Source organism: Siphateles boraxobius, unplaced genomic scaffold (assembly GCF_051911475.1).
Source record: "Siphateles boraxobius isolate OS27281-9 unplaced genomic scaffold, OSU_SipBor_1 14, whole genome shotgun sequence".
In the NCBI taxonomy this organism is placed as follows: domain Eukaryota; kingdom Metazoa; phylum Chordata; class Actinopteri; order Cypriniformes; family Leuciscidae; genus Siphateles; species Siphateles boraxobius.
The window spans coordinates 570,001-594,641 of NW_027508744.1; the positions used below are offsets into that span (position 1 = coordinate 570,001).

Sequence of the window (24,641 nt, forward strand, 5' to 3'; positions counted from 1 at the left end):
ATATATATATATATATATATATTAAAATGCATAGAAAAACAAAAAAGCATACACTGACTACAGCATAGTGCATTATTTATATTTCGTTGGTTCTCTCATTTCTGCACGCGTTCATCATTTCTTTGTATGACAGCCTCGCCAAAAATAATGTCGGCACAATTATCACAAATAAAACAATCGACAAGCACAACTATGCAATTTGATTACAATTAAAGGCTGAAGTGTGTAGCGGTGTGTGTGTATATATGTGTTTGTGCATGTGTGTTAATATATGTGTGTGTATATATATATGTGTATGTGTGTGTGTTTGAGCATGTATGAGTGTGCATGTGTGTGTATATATATGTGTGTGTGTGCGTGTATGTGTGAGTGTGTGTGTGAGTGAGTGAGTGAGTTTGTGTATGAGTGTGTATATCTATATATATAATGTGTGTGAGTGCGTGTATGAGTGTGTATATCTGTATATATAATGTGTTGGTGTATGTATGTGTGTGTATGTGTGAGTAAGTGTGTGTGTGTGTGTGTGTGTGTGTGTGTGTGTGTGTGTGTGTGTGTGTGTGTGTGTGTGTGTGTGTGTGTGTGTGTGTGTGTGTGTGTGTGTTTATTAGGGCTGTAATCTCCCAGTCAACTAGTCGATTTATTGGTCGATACGTTCTGGCTCGACTAAAATTCTGATTGGTCGACTTTTTGCCGCGTTAATTTCATTACATTCATTTCATCACTAATTGCTAATGGGGGTGTTTTCAGTGCATCCATGTTTCACAGGTAACAGTCTGTCTTCAGAACACCCCCCTTGTTTTCACTATTTTGGATTAGCCCAACCCACTGGAGACAGATTGAAGAAAGAACAAGGCATTGGTCTGCATCATCCATGGTGGTTTGCTGAATTTAGTGTTTAATTTACTGTCAGAGTAATCTACCATGTCAAAGACATCGGGAGTGTGGCAGTATTTTATGAAAATAGAAAATAGAAAAAAAGTCGAAGGCAAAGTTTGCATATCAAAGCTCCTAAAAACGGTAAGCTAACTTGACCGCGTTTAGTTGCCCTGTCTGTTTTGAGTTGCTATATGAATGAACATATCAGAATTGGCATAAAACACTGAAATATGCCAATTAGCAATAATCGTTTATAAGTTAACTGCAGGCGCACCCGCACGCAACGACGGTAGCATCCACACACCCATACCACGCTGGAAACATTTTATGGTTCACTTTTATTATTGTGACCATTTATTTCTAGTATTATTTATTGGATTTTTTTTTTTGAGCCTAATGCGCAATTGCGCTGTGCCCACCGTTTGTATTTGTTTTGAGCCTATGCTTTATTTTTCAGATATGCACATTATTTAGTTTTTGCTCTCGTCTTGATCTGGTTTGTTTAATAAATATTATTTTTTTATTAACCCCTTAAGTGTCACGGGCCCAACGGTGGGCCCAAATCCTTTACATTTTTAAAACAGTAATATCCTATACTAAACCTAAACTAATCTTGACAAACTATATATCATTTGAAAGCTTACAATCTCTAGTTTCCATATTTGGTGATTGATTTTCAAAATAAATTACAGAGGAGCCGTAATTTATCAATTGGCAACAATAATATTTTCATACTCTTAGACCTTTATTTTGAAATAGTGATGAACATGCGTGTTCTTTTTATGTTTCTTAGAGGTTGAAATCATTTCAAAATCTGCCAAACTTCTCATATTACTTCTGAATAGGATGTCTACTTCATAAATTGTATGAAAATTGTGGAAATAATGGTTCATATCACTCAAAACACATATGGAAATGGAGGCGCCCTTATATGGGCAGTAACGGAGTCTGGTTGTCATCTAGTGAAAAAGTTTGATACTGCGCCCAAACAAAATCTTACTGAAAGCTCATTTTTTGAAATATCAACCTAAAATTTGAAACACAACTTGTTCAGATTTTTGGCTTTGATATTTTTGCAGTTTTAGAGTCGCCCAGGTTTTGAAAAAATATATTTTATATAAAATATGAATAATTAAATTTTTTACATTGTACATTTTCATAAACTCAAACTTCTATAACTTTTTTTCTGTTTCACTTTCTTAATTTATTTCACTTCTACAAAAATCTGCAAAATGTCTTCTTTAAAACAAGACCAATCTTACGTCTATATTCCAAAGCATTCTTGAATTACAACCATTTAAGTTCGAAATGTGCATTTTCATGTATATTCAAAAAAAGGGGGGTGACACTAAAAGGGTTAAAGTGGACGTGCCTTGTGTGTTTAAGAGTAAAAGCTTTAAATGAATAGTCTATTCGTGTTTCAGCCGCGAAGCTGAGCTCCTATGTTCAGAGGACATCCACAGAGCGGCTGAAATTATAGTGTCTGTCAGTTATCATAACATATGACAAAAACAATTGTCTAAATTATGTTACAAGTTCTTGTGCTGATATCCCTAGTTGACATAGTACTATTTTCGGAAATCATAGGCTATATTGCGCAGGTGCACGTGATGCAACGCTGTCAGAGCCGACAGACTCGAGTGTGTCATTTCAGTGCAAAATAATTAGGTCAAAAACGATTTAATATACTGCAATAGCCTACAAGTTTATTATAATAAATATATACATATATGTTTATTTATAAACCCCCCCCCCCCCCCACCAGTCGACTAATTAGTCAAAATTACAGGACTTTAGTCGACCAAGATTTTCTTTGGTTGATTACAGCCCTAGTGTATATACACTGACATACATACTGTATAATGAAAATAAAAAACGTCTTTACTTTTCAGGAAGCGTGTCCCGCACAAGAGGATCATGGCATTAAAGCTTCTCTCACGATTCTCCTCACCTTGACGAAGTACAGTGGTCGCGGCGAGCTCTTCTGCTGGGGACTGAAGTCTCCGAGGACCCTGTGAATGTCCTGCCAACCCCAGACGGTGGAGCCCATGGGCCCCGGGGCCTCGCGCACACACACACTCAGCACGTTCAGCAGGACCCGCACGCAACTCTGGAAATGCTGCTCGAAAACACCAACACATGTAGGAATATATAGTTAAAGAACATTACACAACCACACTGCTTTCAAATGCAAAAAAAAAAAAAAAAAAAAAACTAACGAATATGAATAAATTGTGGTAAATGTACAGTCAAATATAGCCAGACCAGATATAATGTTTGAGATTTCATTACTAGTGTGTGCAGGACACTATAGTTCATTTCTGTAAGCGAGGAGAGCAAAATAAAGTAAACTGTGACATATTATACCCAGAAACTATTAATTTAAGAAAATAACTAAATTTAGGACCAAGAATGATTCCGACACTTTGAGCTGATCATGTTTTGCTGAAGTGTTTTTTCTTTAATTGCTAATGCACCTTTTTACAGCACAGACTGAACAACATGAAGCATTGCTTGGTAACTGGTTGAGCTAAACTGCCATTATCTAATTGTGTAGTTAAATTTAACAGCTGACAGATATTCAACATAATTCATGTGTGAGAGTCTAACAGAAGGACGGACAAAACCAGTCAAATATCAACTGATTTCGAGTCATATTTTATTGCCATTTTCTAAACTATAGCAAATAAACTGTGATAATGTCAGAAATGTCTGAATAAATTTTGTAAATTTTGGTTTGACTGTATATATTGCTCATTGTTAGTTCATATTATATAATGTTATTGTGAAGAATTACCCTCTATACAATCATATTGTACTAAACGTACTGCTGAGTGAGAAAGTTGATGCCAATAACTAAAATGTGTGATACAAGTGAACGCTAGTGAGATGTGTGACGCTAGTGAGATGTGTAACGCTAGTGAGATGTGTAACGCTAGTGAGATGTGTAACACTAGTCTAACACTAGTAAGATGTGTAAAGCAAGTGAGATGTGAAACGCTAGTGAGATGTGTAACACTAGTAAGATGTGTAACGCTAGTGAGATGTGTAACACTAGTAAGATGTGTAAAGCAAGTGAGATGTGTAACACTAGTGAGATGTATAACGCTAGTGAGATGTGTAACACTAGTCTAACACTAGTAAGATGTGTAAAGCAAGTGAGATGTGAAACGCTAGTGAGATGTGTAACACTAGTAAGATGTGTAACGCTAGTGAGATGTGTAACACTAGTCTAACACTAGTAAGATGTGTAAAGCAAGTGAGATGTGAAACGCTAGTGAGATGTGTAACACTAGTAAGATGTGTAACGCTAGTGAGATGTGTAACACTAGTAAGATGTGTAAAGCAAGTGAGATGTGTAACACTAGTGAGATGTATAACGCTAGTGAGATGTGTAACACTAGTCTAACACTAGTAAGATGTGTAAAGCAAGTGAGATGTGAAACGCTAGTGAGATGTGTAACACTAGTAAGATGTGTAACGCTAGTGAGATGTGTAACGCTAGTGAGATGTGTAACACTAGTGAGATGTGTAAAGCAAGTGAGATGTGAAACGCTAGTGAGATGTGTAACACTAGTGAGATGTGTAACAGTGAGATGTGTAACACTAGTGAGATGTGTAACACTAGTGAGATGTCTAACACTAGTGAGATGTGTAAAGCAAGTGAGATGTGAAACGCTAGTGAGATGTGTAACGCTAGTGAGATGTGTAACACTAGTGAGATGTGTAACGGTAGTGAGATGTGAAACGCTAGTGAGATGTGTAAAGCTAGTGAGATGTGTAACAGTGAGATGTGTAACAGTGAGATGTGTAACGCTAGTGAGATGTGTAACAGTGAGATGTGTAACGCTAGTGAGATGTGTAACACTGAGATGTGTAACGCTAGTGAGATGTGTAACAGTGAGATGTGTAACGCTAGTGAGATGTGTAAAGCTAGTGAGATGTGTAACACTGTGAGATGTGTAACAGTGAGATGTGTAACACAGTGAGATGTGTAACAGTGAGATGTGTAACAGTGAGATGTGTAACAGTGAGATGTGTAACGCTAGCGAGATGTGTAACGCTAGCGAGATGTGTAACGCTAGTGAGATGTGTAACGCTAGTGAGATGTGTAACAGTGAGATGTGTAACGCTAGTGAGATGTGTAAAGCTAGTGAGATGTGTAGCACTGTGAGATGTGTAACGCTTGTGAGATGTGTAACAGTGAGATGTGTAACACAGTGAGATGTGTAACAGTGAGATGTGTAACAGTGAGATGTGTAACGCTAGTGAGATGTGTAACAGTGAGATGTGTAACAGTGAGATGTGTAACGCTAGCGAGATGTGTAACAGTGAGATGTGTAACAGTGAGATGTGTAACGCTAGTGAGATGTATAACGCTAGTGAGATGTGTAACACTAGTCTAACACTAGTAAGATGTGTAAAGCAAGTGAGATGTGAAACGCTAGTGAGATGTGTAACACTAGTAAGATGTGTAACGCTAGTGAGATGTGTAACACTAATAAGATGTGTAAAGCAAGTGAGATGTGTAACACTAGTGAGATGTATAACGCTAGTGAGATGTGTAACACTAGTCTAACACTAGTAAGATGTGTAAAGCAAGTGAGATGTGAAACGCTAGTGAGATGTGTAACACTAGTAAGATGTGTAACGCTAGTGAGATGTAACGCTAGTGAGATGTGTAACACTAGTGAGATGTGTAAAGCAAGTGAGATGTAACGCTAGTGAGATGTGTAACACTAGTGAGATGTGTAACACTAGTGAGATGTGTAACACTAGTGAGATGTGTAACACTAGTGAGATGTGTAACGCTAGTGAGATGTAACGCTAGTGAGATGTGTAACGCTAGTGAGATGTGTAAAGCAAGTGAGATGTGTAACACTAGTGAGATGTGTAACACTAGTGAGATGTGTAACACTAGTAAGATGTGTAACGCTAGTGAGATGTAACGCTAGTGAGATGTGTAACACTAGTGAGATGTGTAAAGCAAGTGAGATGTAACGCTAGTGAGATGTGTAACACTAGTGAGATGTGTAACACTAGTGAGATGTGTAACACTAGTAAGATGTGTAACACTAGTAAGATGTGTAAAGCAAGTGAGATGTGAAACGCTAGTGAGATGTGTAACGCTAGTGAGATGTGTAACACTAGTGAGATGTGTAACGGTAGTGAGATGTGAAACGCTAGTGAGATGTGTAAAGCTAGTGAGATGTGTAACAGTGAGATGTGTAACGCTAGTGAGATGTGTAACAGTGAGATGTGTAACGCTAGTGAGATGTGTAACACTGAGATGTGTAACGCTAGTGAGATGTGTAACACTGAGATGTGTAACGCTAGTGAGATGTGTAACAGTGAGATGTGTAACGCTAGTGAGATGTGTAAAGCTAGTGAGATGTGTAACACTGTGAGATGTGTAACGCTAGTGAGATGTGTAACAGTGAGATGTGTAACACAGTGAGATGTGTAACAGTGAGATGTGTAACAGTGAGATGTGTAACAGTGAGATGTGTAACAGTGAGATGTGTAACAGTGAGATGTGTAACGCTAGTGTAACGCTAGCGAGATGTGTAACAGTGAGATGTGTAACAGTGAGATGTGTAACGCTAGTGAGATGTGTAACAGTGAGATGTGTAACGCTAGTGAGATGTGTAACGCTAGTGAGATGTGTAACAGTGAGATGTGTAACAGTGAGATGTGTAACGCTAGCGAGATGTGTAACAGTGAGATGTGTAACAGTGAGATGTGTAACGCTAGTGAGATGTGTAACAGTGAGATGTGTAACGCTAGTGAGATGTGTAACACCGTGATGTGTAACGCTAGTGAGATGTGTAACGCTAGTGAGATGTGTAACGCTAGTGAGATGTGTAACGCTAGTGAGATGTGTAACGCTAGTGAGATGTGTAACAGTGAGATGTGTAACGCTAGTGAGATGTGTAACGCTAGTGAACGCACCTGCAGTGACTCTCTGCTCCCCGTGAGGCGAGTGATGGGCCTCATGCTGCTCACCTTCGGGATGAAACGGATTCGGGATGTTACTGTGGTCTTCGGGAACTTCAGGGCCTGAGACGGAGACAGGGCCCTCCACTGGCCCTTAGACAGATGAACTCTGACAACAAACAATCAGATCAGAACCAGAATCAAACACTAGCACACTGATAAACATTTCTCAAAAATTTAGCTTCTTTCGTTCTTTAAATTTAGACAAGAACGGGTATTTTTCAAAATTCATGTATAACTTTGACGAAAGGTTTTGATCCACTTCAAATGTTGACTACTGTATATTTATATAAAACATTTTAAAATAACTTTTCCAGTTGAATATATTAATATTTAATATAAATATGCAAAATTGTATGTAAATATATATTATAATTTTTTGTGTGTGAAAATTAATTATTTAAATATACATTTTACTTATAACTTTATTTTAAATATACATAATTTTCGACTGAAGGCATCTACAAAATAAATAAAAAATCTAAGTTTAAAAGAAATGATCTATATACTGTAATAAATAAATAGTATAAATGTTAGTAAAAACTAATTTTATTTACAATAATGAGAAGTGGGCAAAAATGTGCTAATTTGTCATGAGGAAAAAAAAACATAATCCTAAAAACGGGCTTCATTTAAGGTTTCTACTCATATGTTTTCTTATTTCTTTCGAGGTGTGGTGAGAGTCACATGACTGTTGTTCCACGCACCTGAAGGCCATGTCCTGTAGTTTGCTCCACACCTCAGCCCTGTAGAAGCGCAGTGCGTGTTTCTGACCCATGCTCTCGGTGACGTAGAAGAACGCTCGCACCAGGCCCACCACGAAACCACTCAGCATCCAGGCCAGGAACTGAGCGCAGATCCACTCTCTGTAGCGATGCTCACTGGCGCAGTGACCTACAGCAACACATCTCTCAGTCACTCACGACACAGCCTCAACAAGCTCTTTACTCCTCATTTACTGCCAGTGATATACAGTAGTCAACATTTGAAGTGGATCAAAAAAGTTCCTAAGACAAGAACGGGTATTGTTCAAAATTCATGTATAACTTTGACGACAGGTTTTGATCCACTTCAAATGTTGACTGCTGTACTAAGGGTTGGGAATCCAATACTTGTTATAAAATAAAAATTTTGATTCCTCTTATTGATTATTTTGTGAGCATTTCAATGTGACTTTAAACCATTCAAGCGAGAGACTCCTGCTGTTTTCAGGCGTGTGTATCCGAATATTGGATCAGTGCAGCTCTTAAAGTGACAGCACTAATATTCCTGCTGTCTCTATAATAACACTAATTAAAAGAGAAAATTCACTCGTTCTTGACTGAATAACTAATTTTTTATTTGTTCTATTTTAATTCATGAGTGTTTACTTGTCTTTAATAATGCTTGAAATTTATATTAGTTAGGCTAGTTGTTTTTCTATGGTATTTTTAACGTTCCTTGTGTAAGTGTTCTTTAGCCTCTTGATTTCTGTTCATGATTTTCAGCTACAATTAAATGTTTTGCAATAAGACTAAATGTGAATGATATCCAAGTTTTTTTTTTTTACCTTATTAGGAATCGATAAGCAGAATCGAAATCGGAATCGTTAAAAATCGAACGCTACACAATCCTAGATATACATTCATAGTTTTTATTAATACTAGCAATCAACTAATTTTTTTTTTTTAGTAATTAATTTTAGTCATTTTGTCGAGCATTTTTGTAATCTTTAGTTTTTTTAATATGCTTATATATATTTTTATTTTAGTTTCAGTTATTTTAGTACTTCAAATAAATGAATGATAAACTTTGTCTTGGCAACTAGCTGAAATATATATATTTTTATTATTTCAAGTAATGAAAATGTTTTGTTATGGTTTTAGTCTTAGTTAACGATAACAAACCTGCACAATACAAAAACATCCAGTCTGTTTGGCTTCAAACAACCAAAGTTATAATAAATAAGAGTTACGAATAAAGGCGTTAAAGACACACGTTTCTTGAGTCCCAGCCAATGGCAGGCCTTAACCTTCATCTTCCACATCAGCTGGTCCAACGGGAGGCGCTCAAACTTCCCAAGACGCAGGAAATTCTTCACATTGGACAGGAAGTGAAGCCGGTTTTCTTGGCATCCCCAAAGTTCCTCAGGAACAACGTAAAGCAAACATTCCCTCACAAACAGATACACCCTGTACGCGGAGAAATGCGATTTGAGCAACGACTCCATATCTTGGCCGTCTTGAGTTTCCGAGCACTTCCTGTTCAGGAACAAGCCGTACGGGCACTTCCTGTGTTGGCGTAAGAGTCGACTAAACAGGGGAACCATCGCAAAGAAACGCTTTGGAAGTTTCTTCGGTTTACCCTGCGTGTTAAACTCTGATTGGAGGAAAATCATCCGAACGAGATCCGCCCCCTGCAGACGTCTAGCCCCGCCCACATCTTTCTGTTTCCTGTTGAGTAGGAAGCTCTTCATGCCCCGCCCATTATAAAGCATGCTTAAAACACGTATCGAACAGTGTGACGGTCGAGGAGGGCGTTGCTCCGCGGGTTTCCAGCTCCGAGATCCGTGATTTGCGGTCGACGGCCCGTCGGATTCATCCGTAATCACTTTTCGCTTCTTCATAACAGGATGTTTATCGTGCTTCTCGTCATCTCTCGCTCTCTTTCTCGAGACTGTTAACGTCTTAACATCTGTGGCGAACATCTTAGCGTCTCTTGGGATCGTCTTAGCGTCTCTTGGGATCGTCTTAGCGTCTCTTGGGATCGTCTTTGCGTCTCTTGGGATCGTCTTAGCGTCTCTTGGGATCGTTTTCAGCGGGACACCGGGATTTTTCAGCGTTTGTGCTGAGACGTGGCTGAGGGAAAACCCGGACCATGCGCGCGGGATTAACCGGTCGTACACGGGCTCTCCGCACACCTGAAGCAAACACGAGGGCGGGACGGTAGCGAACACGGCGCAGTCCTGTAGCAGGTGCCGCGTGACCTCGGTTCCCAGACGCTGGTTGATCCGCTTCCACAGCTCGCTAGTGCTGATGTACGCCGCCGTCTGCGAAACGTCTCCGTGGAACCGGAACGGATCCGAACAGACCGTCACGTCATTGCACTGATAGCCGAATCCCAGGACGTTCCTCAGCTTCTTCCGTTTAATGTGGTTTAGGGTGAACGCCAGAACCTCTGGAAGCGTGCTGAGCTGAAATAAGACACATAATATATTATTTAACAGTGATTATAGTTAAAGGAATATAGATATTTTTCTTTGCCAGACATCCCCGTTTTCCGGAGACAGTTCTGGTTTTTAGGCTTCAAAATCTCATCCTCCATCACTCCCATTTTAAAGCTTGGAAGAGCCAGGATATTTTTTTTTATATAACTCAGATCGTGTTTGGCTGAAAGAAGAATCATGGGATCATTTTCATTTTTGAACTATCCCTTTAATTTGGTCATTAGCATATTCAAATCCGTTTTTTTCTCCATAATTTCCACTGAAATTGCAGGAGTAAACTGTACTGAAATTAGACAAATAAAACGTACGTTCAACCTGATATGTGCAGGAAACATAGCCTATGATGTGAATGACCCCTTACGAAAATTAAATGACTACAAATTTTAAAAAAAGGTTATTGTAGGCAAACCATGGTAACCTCACAAATTAACTATGCTTTTACTACACAAACCATAGTTTAACCATGGTATTTGTAGTAAAACTGTGGTTATATACAAGGTAATCACTCCTCCAAAAAACATGATTACTTACTACACTTTTATTACAATAAAACCATGGTTAATTTTCGTAAGGGACGTAATATTTAATATTTAATTCTAAGGCCTATAAATTATCAAACCTTTGCTGAAACACCATATATATGCTCATATTTGTTTTTATAGGTAAACAAACGAACTGTCGGAAAGTTTTGAGTGTGAGTAACGTTACCTGTGCGGGCACGCGCTGCTGCTGTGGTGGCGTGAACGCGCATATCATCAGTCCTCTAACGAGAGTTTTAAAACGCGCTCCGTCTCTTTCCTCCAGCAGAGCCGGCTTCCGTCCATCAGAGAACACGAGCCCATCTGAGAACTCCTCCAGAGTCTGCACGACGGGGTATAAAGAGCGCAGAATGTCAAATACATATTTGAAACAGTTTTCTGTCGCGTCGTGTCGAGACATGCGTCTGTGTGTGTTTGGGTTTCCCGCTTCCGGCGTTTCGGGAGTCGCGCGCTGCATCTCCACCAATCAATCATCTGTCACATGACCCTAGTGTAAAGACGATTTAAAACATAAATTAAAGCTACGTATTTTTTTTCTCTGAAATAACTAGAATTTAAATAATGAGCGAGTACATAATAAAAAAATAAAATAAAAATCCAAACCGTGTTTTGACATTTTAGAGCTGTTGGTGCGGATTTCCAGGGAAACTGCATACTTGAACTTGAATCTTCCTTGCTAAAAATCATATCCGTGCAATTATATGTGTTAATTAAGTGTAATTAAATTACTTCATAAGCATGTTAAAACAGTAAATAGCAAGCAGATTATCAAAACAGTGCTTTATTATAACTAAATTATGACTTTACAACCACATAAACAGAATAACATATTTAACAACTATTTGTAAAATTTTACATGACTTATCCTAAACCCTGATTTTAGAGCTGTCGGGACTCGGGACGGATTTCCCGGGAAACTGCATACTTAGGCTACATCTTTCCTCCGTGCTAATTCATTTCCGTGCAGTTCTATGCATTAATTAATTGTAATTAAATTATTTTATAAGCATGTAAAAACAGTAAGTAGCAATCAATCAAAACAGTGCTATATTATAAATAATGACTTTACAACCACAAAAATAAAACAAAATAAATGAGAATGATAAATAAAAACGGTATTAAACAAATATTTGTAACATTTTATAATTGTATTTCATATTTTCACAAACTGAATATACTGTGTATATAGTAAATACATTTTAGTTTATTTTAATTACATTAAAAGAGCATTTTAGGCTAATTTTGAACACAAAGCATGTGCTTTTTGCAAATGTACTATAACATCATAGTTATTGGACATGGTATTGGCATAATGTCTTGCAAATGCACCACGGTATTCTTTAGAGTATCATGTAAATACTTTTGTATGTAAATAAGAGAATAATTCACTCCCATGGTTTTGACACCATCGCTGTACTACGGCACAGCAATAAGGGATTGTAGCTACGCAACAAATGCTATTCAAGTGCAATTTTTCATGGTTGGATAGATAGAATTGTATTTGTTAATATTACTTCATTTGAAATATCATAATACCAAGTATTTTTAAAGGATTACCCACAATGCAATTTCAGTAAAGTTTAACTAAAACACAAAAACTCACTGTCTTGGTCTATAAACATGTTTATTAACATAGCATTAAAAAAGACAAGGCCGTTCTCAAAGCCCCAGAGTCAGTGTTAGACCATGAGGAGGTCAGCGGGAGGTGGTTTGAGAGGGATCTGACCCAGAGTAAAGCGTTTGGATGTGAACTCCTTCAGTTCTTCGGGTGTCAGGTCACCCTGGGCCGTGAACAGACGGTCTCCTGAACTCCCAGCAGAATCTGCAGCTCCACCGAACACACCAATGCTCTGACCGAAGCCACTGCTCGCGACCGGTGCCGAGGACCCGACCCCGGAGCCCGATCCTCCCACAGACGTCTTGAAACTGAACCCGGCTGCTGAGCTGGGCTTGTTTTCTGCAGCTTGTGGTGCAAAAGAAAAGGAGGTCGCAGAAGGAGCGGGACTGCCGAAACCTGGAGCCGTCTGAGCAGTGCTGAACACAGCGTCTCCAAACCCAGGTGCATTCTGGGTAGTGCGTGAAGCTCCGAAGTCAGTTTTGGACGAGGCAAAGCTGAAGCTGCTGCTGCTCTGAGAGCCGGAACCAAACCCTGAGAAAACAATATAGCCGTTTACCAAAACATATAGGATTAAAAAAAAAAAATGATTTCCCATTTTAAAAGAGTTGATAGGTTTTATTTAAATGTACTGGTATATCAGCTCCAAACAATACAAAACATTTGCTTCAGTTTTAACTAGTGCTGGGCAACGATTAATCACATCCAAAGGGACTACTAGGGACTAGTACTGTGTATTATTTTGTATATATAAATACACACACATGCATGTATATATTTATGAAAAATGTGTTGTTATTTTTTTATATACAATATTTATATATAATATAAATGATGTATAAACATATATACAGTATATACACATGCAAATATTTCTTAAATATATACATGCATGTGTGTGTATTTATTTATATATGCAAAATAATAAACAGTACACACACATATATTATGTAAACACAAACTTTTATTTTGGATGTGATTTATCAGTGCCCAGCACTAATTTTAACTTATAAACAATTTTGATAACACTTTACAATAAGGCCTCATCAATTAACGTTAGGTAATGCATTAACTAATATTAAATAAAAATGAGGAATACATTCATTATAGTTTTAAACTTTGTTATGGTTAGTTAATAAAAAATATAGCTGTTCAATGTTAGGTCATGTTTGATGCATTTTTATCCCACCATATGATTTATCTCCAAAAAATGTTTACCATTTTACAAGAGCCCTTTATCACAATTTAAATTTGAACTGAATAACGACACCATTGTCTTCTGTAGAGCTGCTTTACTTTATTTGAGAATGTTTTATGAGCAGTAGGATAACCGTATTCATCCTCACAGTCACTTTTAACCACTAGAAGGCCAACATTACACAGTCTACCTTTAACACTGTTATTGCCCCGTTTATTACTGTGAAGAAATCCAGAACAAACCTCCTGCTCCAAAGCCAGATGTTGTCGTCGTTGATGATGTGGTTCCAAACCCTGATGGTGTCGAACCGAACCCCTGTGATGGCGTCTGGGAACTCGAGTTATTCAGCTCTGAGATCTGAGGACATCAATAACACGATTTATTACATCGCTCTGTGGGATACTTGATTCTGATTGGTCCATTGCTCTATCCAGCAGTAAGTTATTCCCAGATAACAACTCCTGGAAACAGAAACACAGGCTCATCCGGGTCACTGAAGTCAGCAGCGCTATACGCTAGCTAGGAACGATTTTCTTTGTGGAAGTTTTGCATTTGGTGAGCTAATAAAATATTAAAACTCTGTCAAATCAATATTTTGAGTACAGTTATTTAACTATGCCATCCAGTATTGAGGACTCGCTCTCTCTTTTATTTCATACAAATGCAGATGCTGCCATTTAACAACTATTGTCTTGTACACTGTTGGATTATAGAATAACAAACTGGTACGATTTTAAAACAGTTTATTCTGAAATCAATATCTCTGATCTCCATAATTATTTATGTGGTGAAATGCTGTGTAATAACTGGTATGATTGTACCGTATCCCTTAAATGTCCGTCTAGTTTGAACTTGCCACGCTAGCAACTGCTCTCTCAGCGGAAGCTTTGCATTTAAAGACCTAATAAAATATTTCAACTCAGATCAATATTTTAGAGTAATAAGTGGGATAATGTACATCCAGCCAGTTGTTATCTTAAGGGGTTAAACTTAGTTCAATGCAAGTGAGAAACATCATCTTACCACACTGATCTGAGTGGAGCTGCTCATGGTTCGCAGCTCCTGAACTCTGCTACTCCATTGGTTGGCTAGCAGTTGGACTGAGTTCACCTGAAACACCACACACACATACCATGAAATGCTCAGATTCAGCATCATGGGAAATACAGTCTCTTGAATCTGCTCATTCATTTAACAAGTGAAGTGGTTGTCTTACATAAGGCTGTATATCACCAGTCGCTCGGTAGGAGTAATATTCCTGTCTCAGCTCTTCTGGAGACAAGTCAACAAATCCTGCAAAATATCAAGAAAAGATCAACAAATATAAAGATAAAAACCTACCGTTGTCTAACTGCAAAATAATGCAGCAGCTTAGTGCCAGCAGGTCATGTTTGTCAGACATTTTCTGGAGAACATACTTCTGTTTTTTCACCCCTGCAAAACTCAGCAGCTCGTATTTGCTTGAAAGGCAAAAGCTTGACAGACTGTGATAAGTCCGTGTGCTAAACTGACCTGAGATCTGGCCGTTGAGGACCGAATAACATGAAAACGGCCACTGGCCAGAAGTCTGCCAGACCTCCATGTCTGTCTGGATTGTATCCCTGAAATACAAATATGCAATAAAAACACAATGTGCATCAATGATCTCTTTATACAGTGCATCCGAAAAGTATTCACAGCGCTTAACTTTTTCCACATTTTGTTATGTTACAGACTTATTCCAAAATGTATTAAATTCATTGTTTTCCTAAAAATTCTACAAACAATACCCCATAATGATAACGTGAAAGAAGTTTGTTTGAAATCTTGGCAAATTTATTTTAAAAAAAACGAGAGAAGAAAAATCACATGTACATAAGTATTCACAGTCTTTGCTCAATACTTTGTTGAAGCACCTTTTGCACCAATTACAGCCTCAAGTGTTTTTGAGTATGATGCTACACACCTATTTGTGGGCAGTTTCTCCTGTTCTTCTTTGCAGAACCTCTTAAGCTCCATCAGTCGGATGGGGAGCGTCGGTGCACGGCCATTATCAGATCTCTCCAGAGATGTTCAATGGGGTTTAAGTCTGGACTCTGGCTGGGCCACTGAAGGACATTCACAGAGTTGTCCCGTAGCCATGTTATCTTGATGTGTGCTGAGGGTCATTGTCCTGTTGGAAAATGAACCGGCGCCCCAGTCTGAGGTCCAAAGCGCTCTTGAGCAGGTTTTCATCAAGGATGTCTCTGCACATTGCTAAATTCATCTTTCCCTCGATCTTGACTTGTCTCCCAGTTCCTGCCGCTGAAAAACATCCCCACAGCTGATGCTGCCACCACCAGGCTTCACTGTAGGGATGGTATTGGCCAGGTGATGAGCGATGCCTGGTTTCCTCCAGACATGACGCTTGCCATTCAGGCCAAACAGTTCAATCTTTGTTTCATCAGACCAGAGAATTTAGTTTCTCATGTGCCATGTTTCAACCGAAATTACCCGGAACAATTTGTCCCAGGACTTTAAAAAAAGTACTACCTCGCAAGCAGGGACTTTCGGAGGGGGAAATATTTACCCGGAACTTCATTTAGACCCTGGTTCTAGCAGGACACACCGAGTACCACCCCAAAGTGCCAAGTTCCTGAGGAAAGTTCCTGCGGTGGAAACACACCGAGTACCACCAAAGAGTGCCAAGTTCCTGAGGAAAGTTCCTGCGGTGGAAACACACAGAGTACCACCCCAAAGTGCCTAGTTCCTGAGGAAAGTTCCTGCGGTGGAAACACATCGAGTACCACCCCAAAGTGCCTAGTTCCTGAGGAAAGTTCCTGCGGTGGAAACACATCGAGTACCACCCCAAAGTGCCAAGTTCTTGAGGAAAGTTCCTGCGGTGGAAACACATCGAGTACCACCCCAAAGTGCCAAGTTCCTGGGGAAAGTTCCTGCGGTGGAAACACACCGAGTACTACCCCAAAGTGCCAAGTTCCTGGGGAAAGTTCCTGCGGTGGAAACACACCGAGTACCACCCCAAGGTGCCTAGTTCCTGAGGAAAGTTCCTGCGGTGGAATCACACCGTGTACCACCCCAAAGTGCCAAGTTCCTGAGGAAAGTTCCTGCGGTGGAAACACACCGAGTACCACCCCAAAGTGCCTAGTTCCTGAGGAAAGTTCCTGCGGTGGAAACACACCGAGTACCACCCCAAAGTGCCTAGTTCCTGAGGAAAGTTCCTGCGGTGGAAACACACCGAGTACCACCCCAAGGTGCCTAGTTCCTGAGGAAAGTTCCTGCGGTCGAAACACACCGAGTACCACCCCAAAGTGCCAAGTTCCTGAGGAAAGTTCCTGCGGTGGAAACACACCGAGTACCACCACAAAGTGCCAAGTTCCTGAGGAAAGTTCCTGCGGTGGAAACACACCGAGTACCACCCCAAAGTGCCTAGTTCCTGAGGAAAGTTCCTGCGGTGGAAACACACCGAGTACCACCCCAAAGTGCCTAGTTCCTGAGGAAAGTTCCTGCGGTGGAAAAACACCGAGTACCACCCCAAGGTGCCTAGTTCCTGAGGAAAGTTCCTGCGGTGGAATCACACCGTGTACCACCCCAAAGTGCCAAGTTCCTGAGGAAAGTTCCTGCGGTCGAAACACACCGAGTACCACCCCAAAGTGCCAAGTTCCTGAGGAATGTTCCTGCGGTGGAAACACACCGAGTACCACCACAAAGTGCCAAGTTCCTGAGGAAAGTTCCTGCGGTGGAAACACACCGAGTACCACCCCAAAGTGCCTAGTTCCTGAGGAAAGTTCCTGCGGTGGAAACACACTGAGTACCACCCCAAAGTGCCAAGTTCGTGAGGAAAGTTCCTGCGGTGGAAACACACCGAGTACCACCCCAAAGTGCCTAGTTCCTGGGGAAAGTTCCTGCGGTGGAAACGTGGCTATGGTCTGAGAGTCCTTCAGGTGCCTTTTGGCAAACTCCAGGCGGGCTGTCATGTACCTTTAACTTAGGATTGTCTTCCGTCTGGCCACTCTACCATACAGGCCTAAATTTGTTGGAGTGCTGCAGAGAGATGGTTGTTCTTCTGGAAAGTTTTCCTCTCTCCACAGAGAAACGCTGGAACTCAGAGTGACCATCAGGTTCTTGGTCTCCTCCCTGACTAAGGCCCTTCTCCCCTGATCGCTCAGTTGGACAGGGCGGCCAGCTCTAGGAAGTGTCCTGGTGGTTCCAAACATCTTCCATTTACGGATGATGGAGGCTACTGTGCTCAGTGGGACCTTCAATGCTGCAGAATTTTTTCGTACCCTTCCCCAGATCTGTGCCTCGATATAATCCTGACAGCAATTTCCTGACAGACAATTCCTTGGGCTTGGTTTGTGCTCTGACATGCACTGTTGACTATGAGACCTTATATAGACGTGTGTGCCTTTCCAAATCATGTCCAATCAACTGAATTTACCACAGGTGAATCCAATCAAGTTGTAGAAACATCTCAAGGATGATCAGTGGAAACAGGATAACCCTGTGCTCAATTTTTAGGCCCTGTTTACACGAGAACGATTCTGGGTGAAAACGTAAAAATATTTTATCGGATGTGCCTTTCGTTTACACGGCGACGGCGTTTTGGAGGCTTAAAAACGCAAAAAGTGAAACCACCCTCCAGAGTGGAAATCTTAAAAACGATCCAGCGTCGCGTTCCCATCTAAACAGTAAAAACGCAAATCTGCTCACTGTGGCTCTCGTCGCGTACGTGTTCACGTCACAGGCATGCGCCATCACAGGAAAATAACCCCAATATGTCGGATTATTTCCATACGTCGGACCTTCAAGTTGCCATAGCAGCTCTGATAAACGTACAAGAGTCTTTTCAGCAGTTGTACAAAATATTCTCAGATATTGGTGTTGTTGTGTCGCAGTGCTTCACATTGCCACCTAGCCGCCTGGAGTGCATACTACATCGAATTTCACACACTTTTGCGTCATCATATGCATGCGGATTTCCCCCCCGATAACGCTCGTCTAAACGCAGAATAAAAAGTGATAACGCAACGCCACTTTTGCGTTTTCTCTTCAGATCGTTTCCGTGTAAACATAGCCTAAGTGTCATGACATAGGCTGTGAAAACTTATGTTCATGTTATTTTTTTGTTTTTTATTTCTAATAAATTTGCAAAGATTTCAAACAAACTTCTTTCACGTTGTCATTATAGGGTATTGTTTGTAGAATTTTTAGGAAAAGAATGAATTTAATACATTTTGGAATAAGGCTGAAACATAACAAAATGTGGAAAGTGAAGCATTGTGCATACAAAGCAGTCCCCCCAAAAAATGTATAAGCGTAAACTGCACTTACACATGTTTTGCATTGTCATCCGTTGTGTTTTGTCCAGCTTTATCAAAGTTGCTCTGAGAGTCAAGCGCTGAGAATCTGTTCTGGTTGCTGAAGCTGAAGTCAGAGCTCTTGATGTTTCTGGACGTCCCACCGCCTCTGTTCCAATCATTAGCGCCACCTCGGTTCCAGTCATTAGCACCGCTTCTGTTCCAGTCATTAGTGCCGCCTCTGTTCGAATCATTACCACCGCCTCGATTCCAGTCATTACCGCCGCTTCTGTTCCAGTCATTAGCGCCGCTTCTGTTCCAGTCATTAGTGCCGCCTCTGTTCGAATCATTACCGCCGCTTCTGTTCCAGTCATTAGCACCGCTTCTGTTCCAGTCATTACCGCCTCCTCTGTTCGAATCATTACCGCCGCCTCTGTTCCAGTCATTACCGCCGCCTCGGTTCGAATCATTACCGCCACGGGATGAACTCTGGATGAACTCGCCACCAGTCCGTTGAGATGGGTTTATCCACACGCGGTTTCCATATCCTGCAACGACACATCACTTTGGTCACTGCCGTTAACATTCAAAAATTGTTTTTAAAAACCGGTATAAATTATACTGGGTGTTAAAATGCACTATATTCCCAAAAGTTTATGGACCTTGCTTTGTGCACTGGTTTTCCCATAAAGTTGGGAGCATGAAAATGTTTTGGTATGCTGAAGCATTAAGAGTTCCTTTCAATGGAACCAGAGCCATAGAGAGAAAGAGTTGCGACACTCTCATAGACCTCCGTTGTAAAAAATGGCGGCGCTACCTACCACCTACTTACGGGGTTTGAAGATCTGATTAGTTCCAAACACAGTCATTTGGGCGCTGGACTCCATTCACTTACATTGCTGCGTGTCGAGTTGTTCCAGAGGTAAGTTGCTGAAATAGACCTCTTTTGAATTGTCAACTGTCTATATTTTATCAGAGGCCCTTTGCGATCCTTATACTGGTCTTCATTTGTACATGCACAGCGTAATTATTTATATTTTATGTTGATTGTTTCAACCAATTTTCAAGCACTGCCTGCTAGCTAGTTAGCTAGCGCGACTTCGTCAGCTGTGACAGTAAGAGTTCAGTAATGAATCGCTACCAGCTTTATAGCAACTTTTATTTAATTGAATTTTTGGGATACACTAACTTTTCATTATGTGACGTGTTGGCTGAGTTTTGAGTGGTGAATGCTGCACGTTGAGTTGCTCCAGAGGTAACGTACGTTTCTGACATATCGACCTCTTTTGAATTGTCAACTGTCTATATTGTATCAGAGGCCCTTTGCGATGCTTATACTGGTCTTCATTTGTACATGCAGAGAGTATATAATCCCTCCAAAAATATAGCCGAAAACTTATCTAAGTAATATACAGTATTTCGTTGTCACCCTGCCTCTCCAAATGCAAAACTGACATTAACAAAATGCAACAATGCAATAACAGCTTAAAAAGTACTTGGGTGTGTGTTTTATTTCATATTTACCGTTCAATAATGCAATCGCTGCTGTCTGTCCCATAGAAGAACATGACAGCCAGCGTATGTTTTGGAACTATTGGGGCTTACATGAACCACGTGACAGCCATAGCGGCGACATTAAAGCGTGTCGCAACTCTTTCTCTCTATGGCTCTGACTGGAACTAAGGGCCCAACCCCTGAAAAACAACCCCACACCATAATCCCCCCTCCACCAAACTTTACACTTGGCACAATGCAGTCAAGCAAGCATCGTTCCTCTAGCAACCGCCAAACCCAGACTTGTCCATCGGATTGCTAGACAGAGAAGCGTGATTCGTCACTCCAGAGAACAGGTCTCCACTGCTCTAGAACCAAGTGGCGGCTTGCTTTACAACACTGCATCCCACGCTTTGCATTGCACTTGGTGATGTAAGGCTTGGATGCAGCTGATCGGCCATGGAAAAAAATCCATGAAGCTCTCTACGCACTGTTCTTGATCTAATCTGAAGGCCAAACGACGCTTGGAGGTCTGTAGCTATTGACTCTGCAGAAAGTTGTCGACTTCTTCGCACTGTGCGCCTCAGCATGCCCTGACCCCACTCTGTGATTTTACGTGGCTTACCTGCTGTTGTTCCCAATTGCTTTCACTTTGTTATTATACCACTAACAGGTCACCGTGGAATATTTAGTAGTGAGGAAATTTCACGAATGGACTTAATGGCAACCTATCACGGTACCACGCTTGAGTTCACTGAGCTCCTGAGAGCGACCCATTCTTTCACAATTGTTTGTAGAAGCGTCTGCATGCCTAGGTGCTTTATTTTATACTGAGGCCATGGAAGTGATTGGAACACCTGAATTCAATGATTTCGATGGGTGTCCCAATACTTTTGGCAATATAGTGTACTTATGACATTGTTTTACATTAATACACTACCAGTGAAAAGTTTGGAGACACTTTTAAGATCACTATCTGATATCAAGGTATATAAGATTTTTGTTGACAAATATAATTACTGCCTATGTCATATATACAGACATACATTTGCAATTGAAATTATTAAACCCCCATTGTAAATCAGGTTTATTGGCAAAATGTACAGACTTCAGCTGTTTGCAATGAACAAAAAAAAATAAAAGATTAATTGAAATAGCTCAACACAACAAATGTTTCAAGTGGTTTCCCCAAATTTAACTGAAAATGCAACTTTTAATGACTTCTGAAGTTTCAAAATTATTCAACCCCCTGAAAAGAATTCCTCACAACAGCACAAATCTGCAAAACAGGTGTTGAATCAAGGGCTTCATTAGTTGCAAGTTGCAACAGGTGTGCTTGAGCTTGAACACACAAAATATCTGAACTGGTTATGTTTGTTGAGTGTCACGTTTGACTGCAAGTTAGAAATATAGCCAAGTCAAAAGAATGGTCCAAAAAGTTAAGAGAAGGTATCATCGCCCTTCACAAACAAGGAACAGGACACAAAAAGATATAGAAGGCACTAGAGGTTCCTAGAGACACAGTTGGAAGCATCGTTTGCAAATTCAAAGTTAAAAGGAACAGTGGTTACACTATCTGGACGGGGCAGAAAAAGGCAGCTATCAACGGCTGCAACCATATTTCTGAGAAGGCAGGTTCAGAAAAAACCCTCGAGTGACTGCAAAAAACCTGCAGCAAGACTTAGTGGCAACAGGCACTGAGGTTTCAGCTGCACAGTAACTGTGCGTTCACACCGCTGCCGGCGAGAGCGTCAAAGTGGCCGGAAGTCATTCATTCTCAATGAGAGCCCGGCGGCGAGCTCCAGCGAGGGCGGCGCGTCTTGGACGGTGAGAGCGGCGAGGTGAGTTGAAATCTGGTCAACTTTATGGTAATGAGCTATGACGCGGTTCGGCGGCAACGAATCGGAATGTAGAAGTGCTCCATTTGAGAGGATTCCAGAGAACGCAGTCTGTAAACTTTGGTTCCGACCACGTTAGTTCCCAAGCAAAATAGAGGAGAGGTTGATCATTTGAATTTGCTAAGAAGGCGCGCAACACTATTTATAGGCAAGATTTTCGCGCTAATTAACATTTTTTCTGCGGGTATGTAAATTAGAATATAACTTAACCATGAACACAAAAGCCACTCCAAAAACACATGGCTTTTAATTGGTTTATTTCGTTAGCAAACATGTCACTATAATTGTTAAGTTCTTTCCATCTATCAATTTTCTGCAAAAATAACGATCGACATCCTTGTTTGCTTTGCGGCCCCTTTAAATGAAGTTTAAAAAAAGACCAAGCATTCGATCTACCTCAGAGCATCAGAGCGTCCACGAATCTTTGCACGGCGTCGCTGGCAGGGTGGCGAGAGCGAATTTTGAGCGAAAGTTAGGCGCATGCTAAACGCATGCCAGAACTCCAAGACGTACTCCACTACTGACCCAAAAGCACAAGAAAAGTCGGCTCCAATTTGCTTAAAATCATATAAATAATAACCCACACAAGTTTTGGGATTCTGTTCTGTGGAGCGCTGAAAAAAAAAAACAGGAACTTTTAGGCCCTATGGATCAGCGGTATGTCTGGAGGAAGAAGAATAAAGCATATGCTGAAATGAACACTGTCTACAGATAAGCATGGTGGGGCTCGTGATGCTCTGCGGCTGATTTATATCCTCTGGCACTGGAAACCTGCAGCGTGTGGAAGACAAGATGGATTCATTGAAGTATCAGGAAATCCTAGCAGAAAACGTCACGACATCAATGAGGAAGCTGAAGCGTCATATGAATAACTTTAAAGACAGCAGAAGTCATTCAAAGTTGCATTTTCAGTTGAATTTGGGGAAACCACTTGAAACATTTGTTGTGTTGAGCTATTTCAATTACTTTAGTTTGATTTGTTCATTGCAAACCGCTGAAAGTATGTACATTTTGCCAATAAACCTGATTTGCATTTGGGGGTTGAATAATTTTGATTGCAGACCATAATATTTACACAGAATTTCCCTTGTGAAAACACATTTTTAAAAAGAGTACTTATTACAGATTTAAATTTTAGGGAATATATTTAAATGTGAACTGAATGTAAAGTGAATGAAAATGTATTTATTATTAAATCCAGTTATTTGAAGTTTACGACTCACTTAAGTACATCGTTATACACACAAATAATAAAGTTGATAATAATAAATGTTATATCAAAAAACACTACAGTTAAAATGATAATAAGGTACTTTACAGGTGCTTTACTATGTTAGTCAACGAATTAAAATGAGTACTTATTTACACTTAAAAACACGAAAAAAGTTTATTAAAATTTTCTTTAAAGTAAAACGTTTAATTTGACATTATTACAAAGTGTTCTTAAGTGTGTTAAGAAACAGTTGTGAAAGTACAGTTAAGCTGCCTTTCATTTAATTGATATTATATTATCTAAGACTTGAAGTACACATTCAAAGTGTTACGAACATTATAGTGTCCAAAAACGATGTAATCTCGATGGTGATATAGTTGTTTTGTAAGAGACAGTTGAATCAGACTATATCTGGATGTTATCTTGCTCATGAAACACACATTCCCATAAACTGAGTGTGAGAGAGTGTGTTTATGTTTGACCTCCTCTGCTGGGCTGTTGTTGCTGCTGGTTTCCTCGATTATCTCCTCCTCTTCCTCCTCTCGGATGCTCATTCCAGCATTTATCTCCGTATCTACAGCGACCTTGAAGAAAGAAGCTGCACACAGCCATTTTTAAACTCTATAGATAGACAGAAATCATGTGCTGTTGTGGTACAGCGCTTGACGTAGCTCCTCAAACGACGCGCATCAGCGTGACCCAAGTCGCACATTTTGGACGTAAACAAACTGTTTCAAAATAAAAGTCTTGATGCGGCGCTTCAAACAGTATTTAAAGTCCCCCTGTAGTATCCCTAGTATCATCATTGTATCCCTTGAAACTCATCTTTGATCACCAAAATAACATATTTGAACGTTGTTCCTTGAAAAAAAATATCTTGAATGTAACTCGACACGGCTTCATTTAGTATACGCGGTTCTATGAATATGCAAATGAGCCCCGCCTCCACTCACTCGCAGCACCTCAGAGATCCACTCGTGACGTGATTTTAAATTTTTATAGCTTTATTAAAAAGGTCAAGTTAAAAAGTCATGGTGAAGTGCTTGATATGAAAAACATTGTATATTTAAAAAAAAGTATTTTAAAAATTGTAAACATAATTTCTAAACCTGGTACATTATTGCTATAGAAGATAATATTTGCTATTTCAATGATATTTTTAAAGTTATAGTGTGATTCAGATTATACTATTTATAATAAACATTTGTTATTGGAGTTCTATGAGTTTTTTGGCCTAAATTAAATTTAAATCGAGTTTTATTAATTATAAATTACTCAATGTATGAATTGCACACTTTTTGAAATAAGTTAAAGATATTAAAATGATCTC

General features: G+C 40.0%; 2 protein-coding genes across 3 annotated transcripts in view; both read right to left on the minus strand.

Annotated features, from left to right (window-relative positions):
* The window catches only part of tert (telomerase reverse transcriptase), a 47,020-nt gene extending 35,721 nt beyond the window's left edge, over window positions 1–11,299 (minus strand). For both annotated transcript variants that reach the window (XM_077230155.1, XM_077230154.1), the window contains exons 1-6: window positions 11,221–11,299; window positions 10,787–11,104; window positions 8,851–10,045; window positions 7,581–7,767; window positions 6,829–6,982; window positions 2,828–2,995 (exon numbers count right to left, since the gene is read on the minus strand). In XM_077230155.1, the coding sequence (XP_077086270.1) occupies window positions 2,828–2,995; window positions 6,829–6,982; window positions 7,581–7,767; window positions 8,851–10,045; window positions 10,787–11,074 (1,992 nt within the window). In that variant the 5' untranslated portion in view covers window positions 11,075–11,104; window positions 11,221–11,299. The remainder of the gene's footprint in view (window positions 1–2,827; window positions 2,996–6,828; window positions 6,983–7,580; window positions 7,768–8,850; window positions 10,046–10,786; window positions 11,105–11,220) is intronic.
* Window positions 11,300–11,382: 83 nt separating this feature from the next.
* nup42 (nucleoporin 42) lies at window positions 11,383–24,237 on the minus strand. Its single transcript, XM_077230184.1, has 7 exons — window positions 23,794–24,237; window positions 18,741–19,254; window positions 14,943–15,031; window positions 14,647–14,723; window positions 14,454–14,540; window positions 13,673–13,787; window positions 11,383–12,766 (listed from the first exon to the last, which is right to left on the minus strand). The coding sequence occupies exons 1-7, from the start codon at window positions 23,921–23,923 to the stop codon at window positions 12,297–12,299; spliced, it is 1,482 nt and encodes a 493-aa protein (XP_077086299.1). The 5' UTR covers window positions 23,924–24,237; the 3' UTR covers window positions 11,383–12,296.
* Window positions 24,238–24,641: the final 404 nt, after the last annotated feature.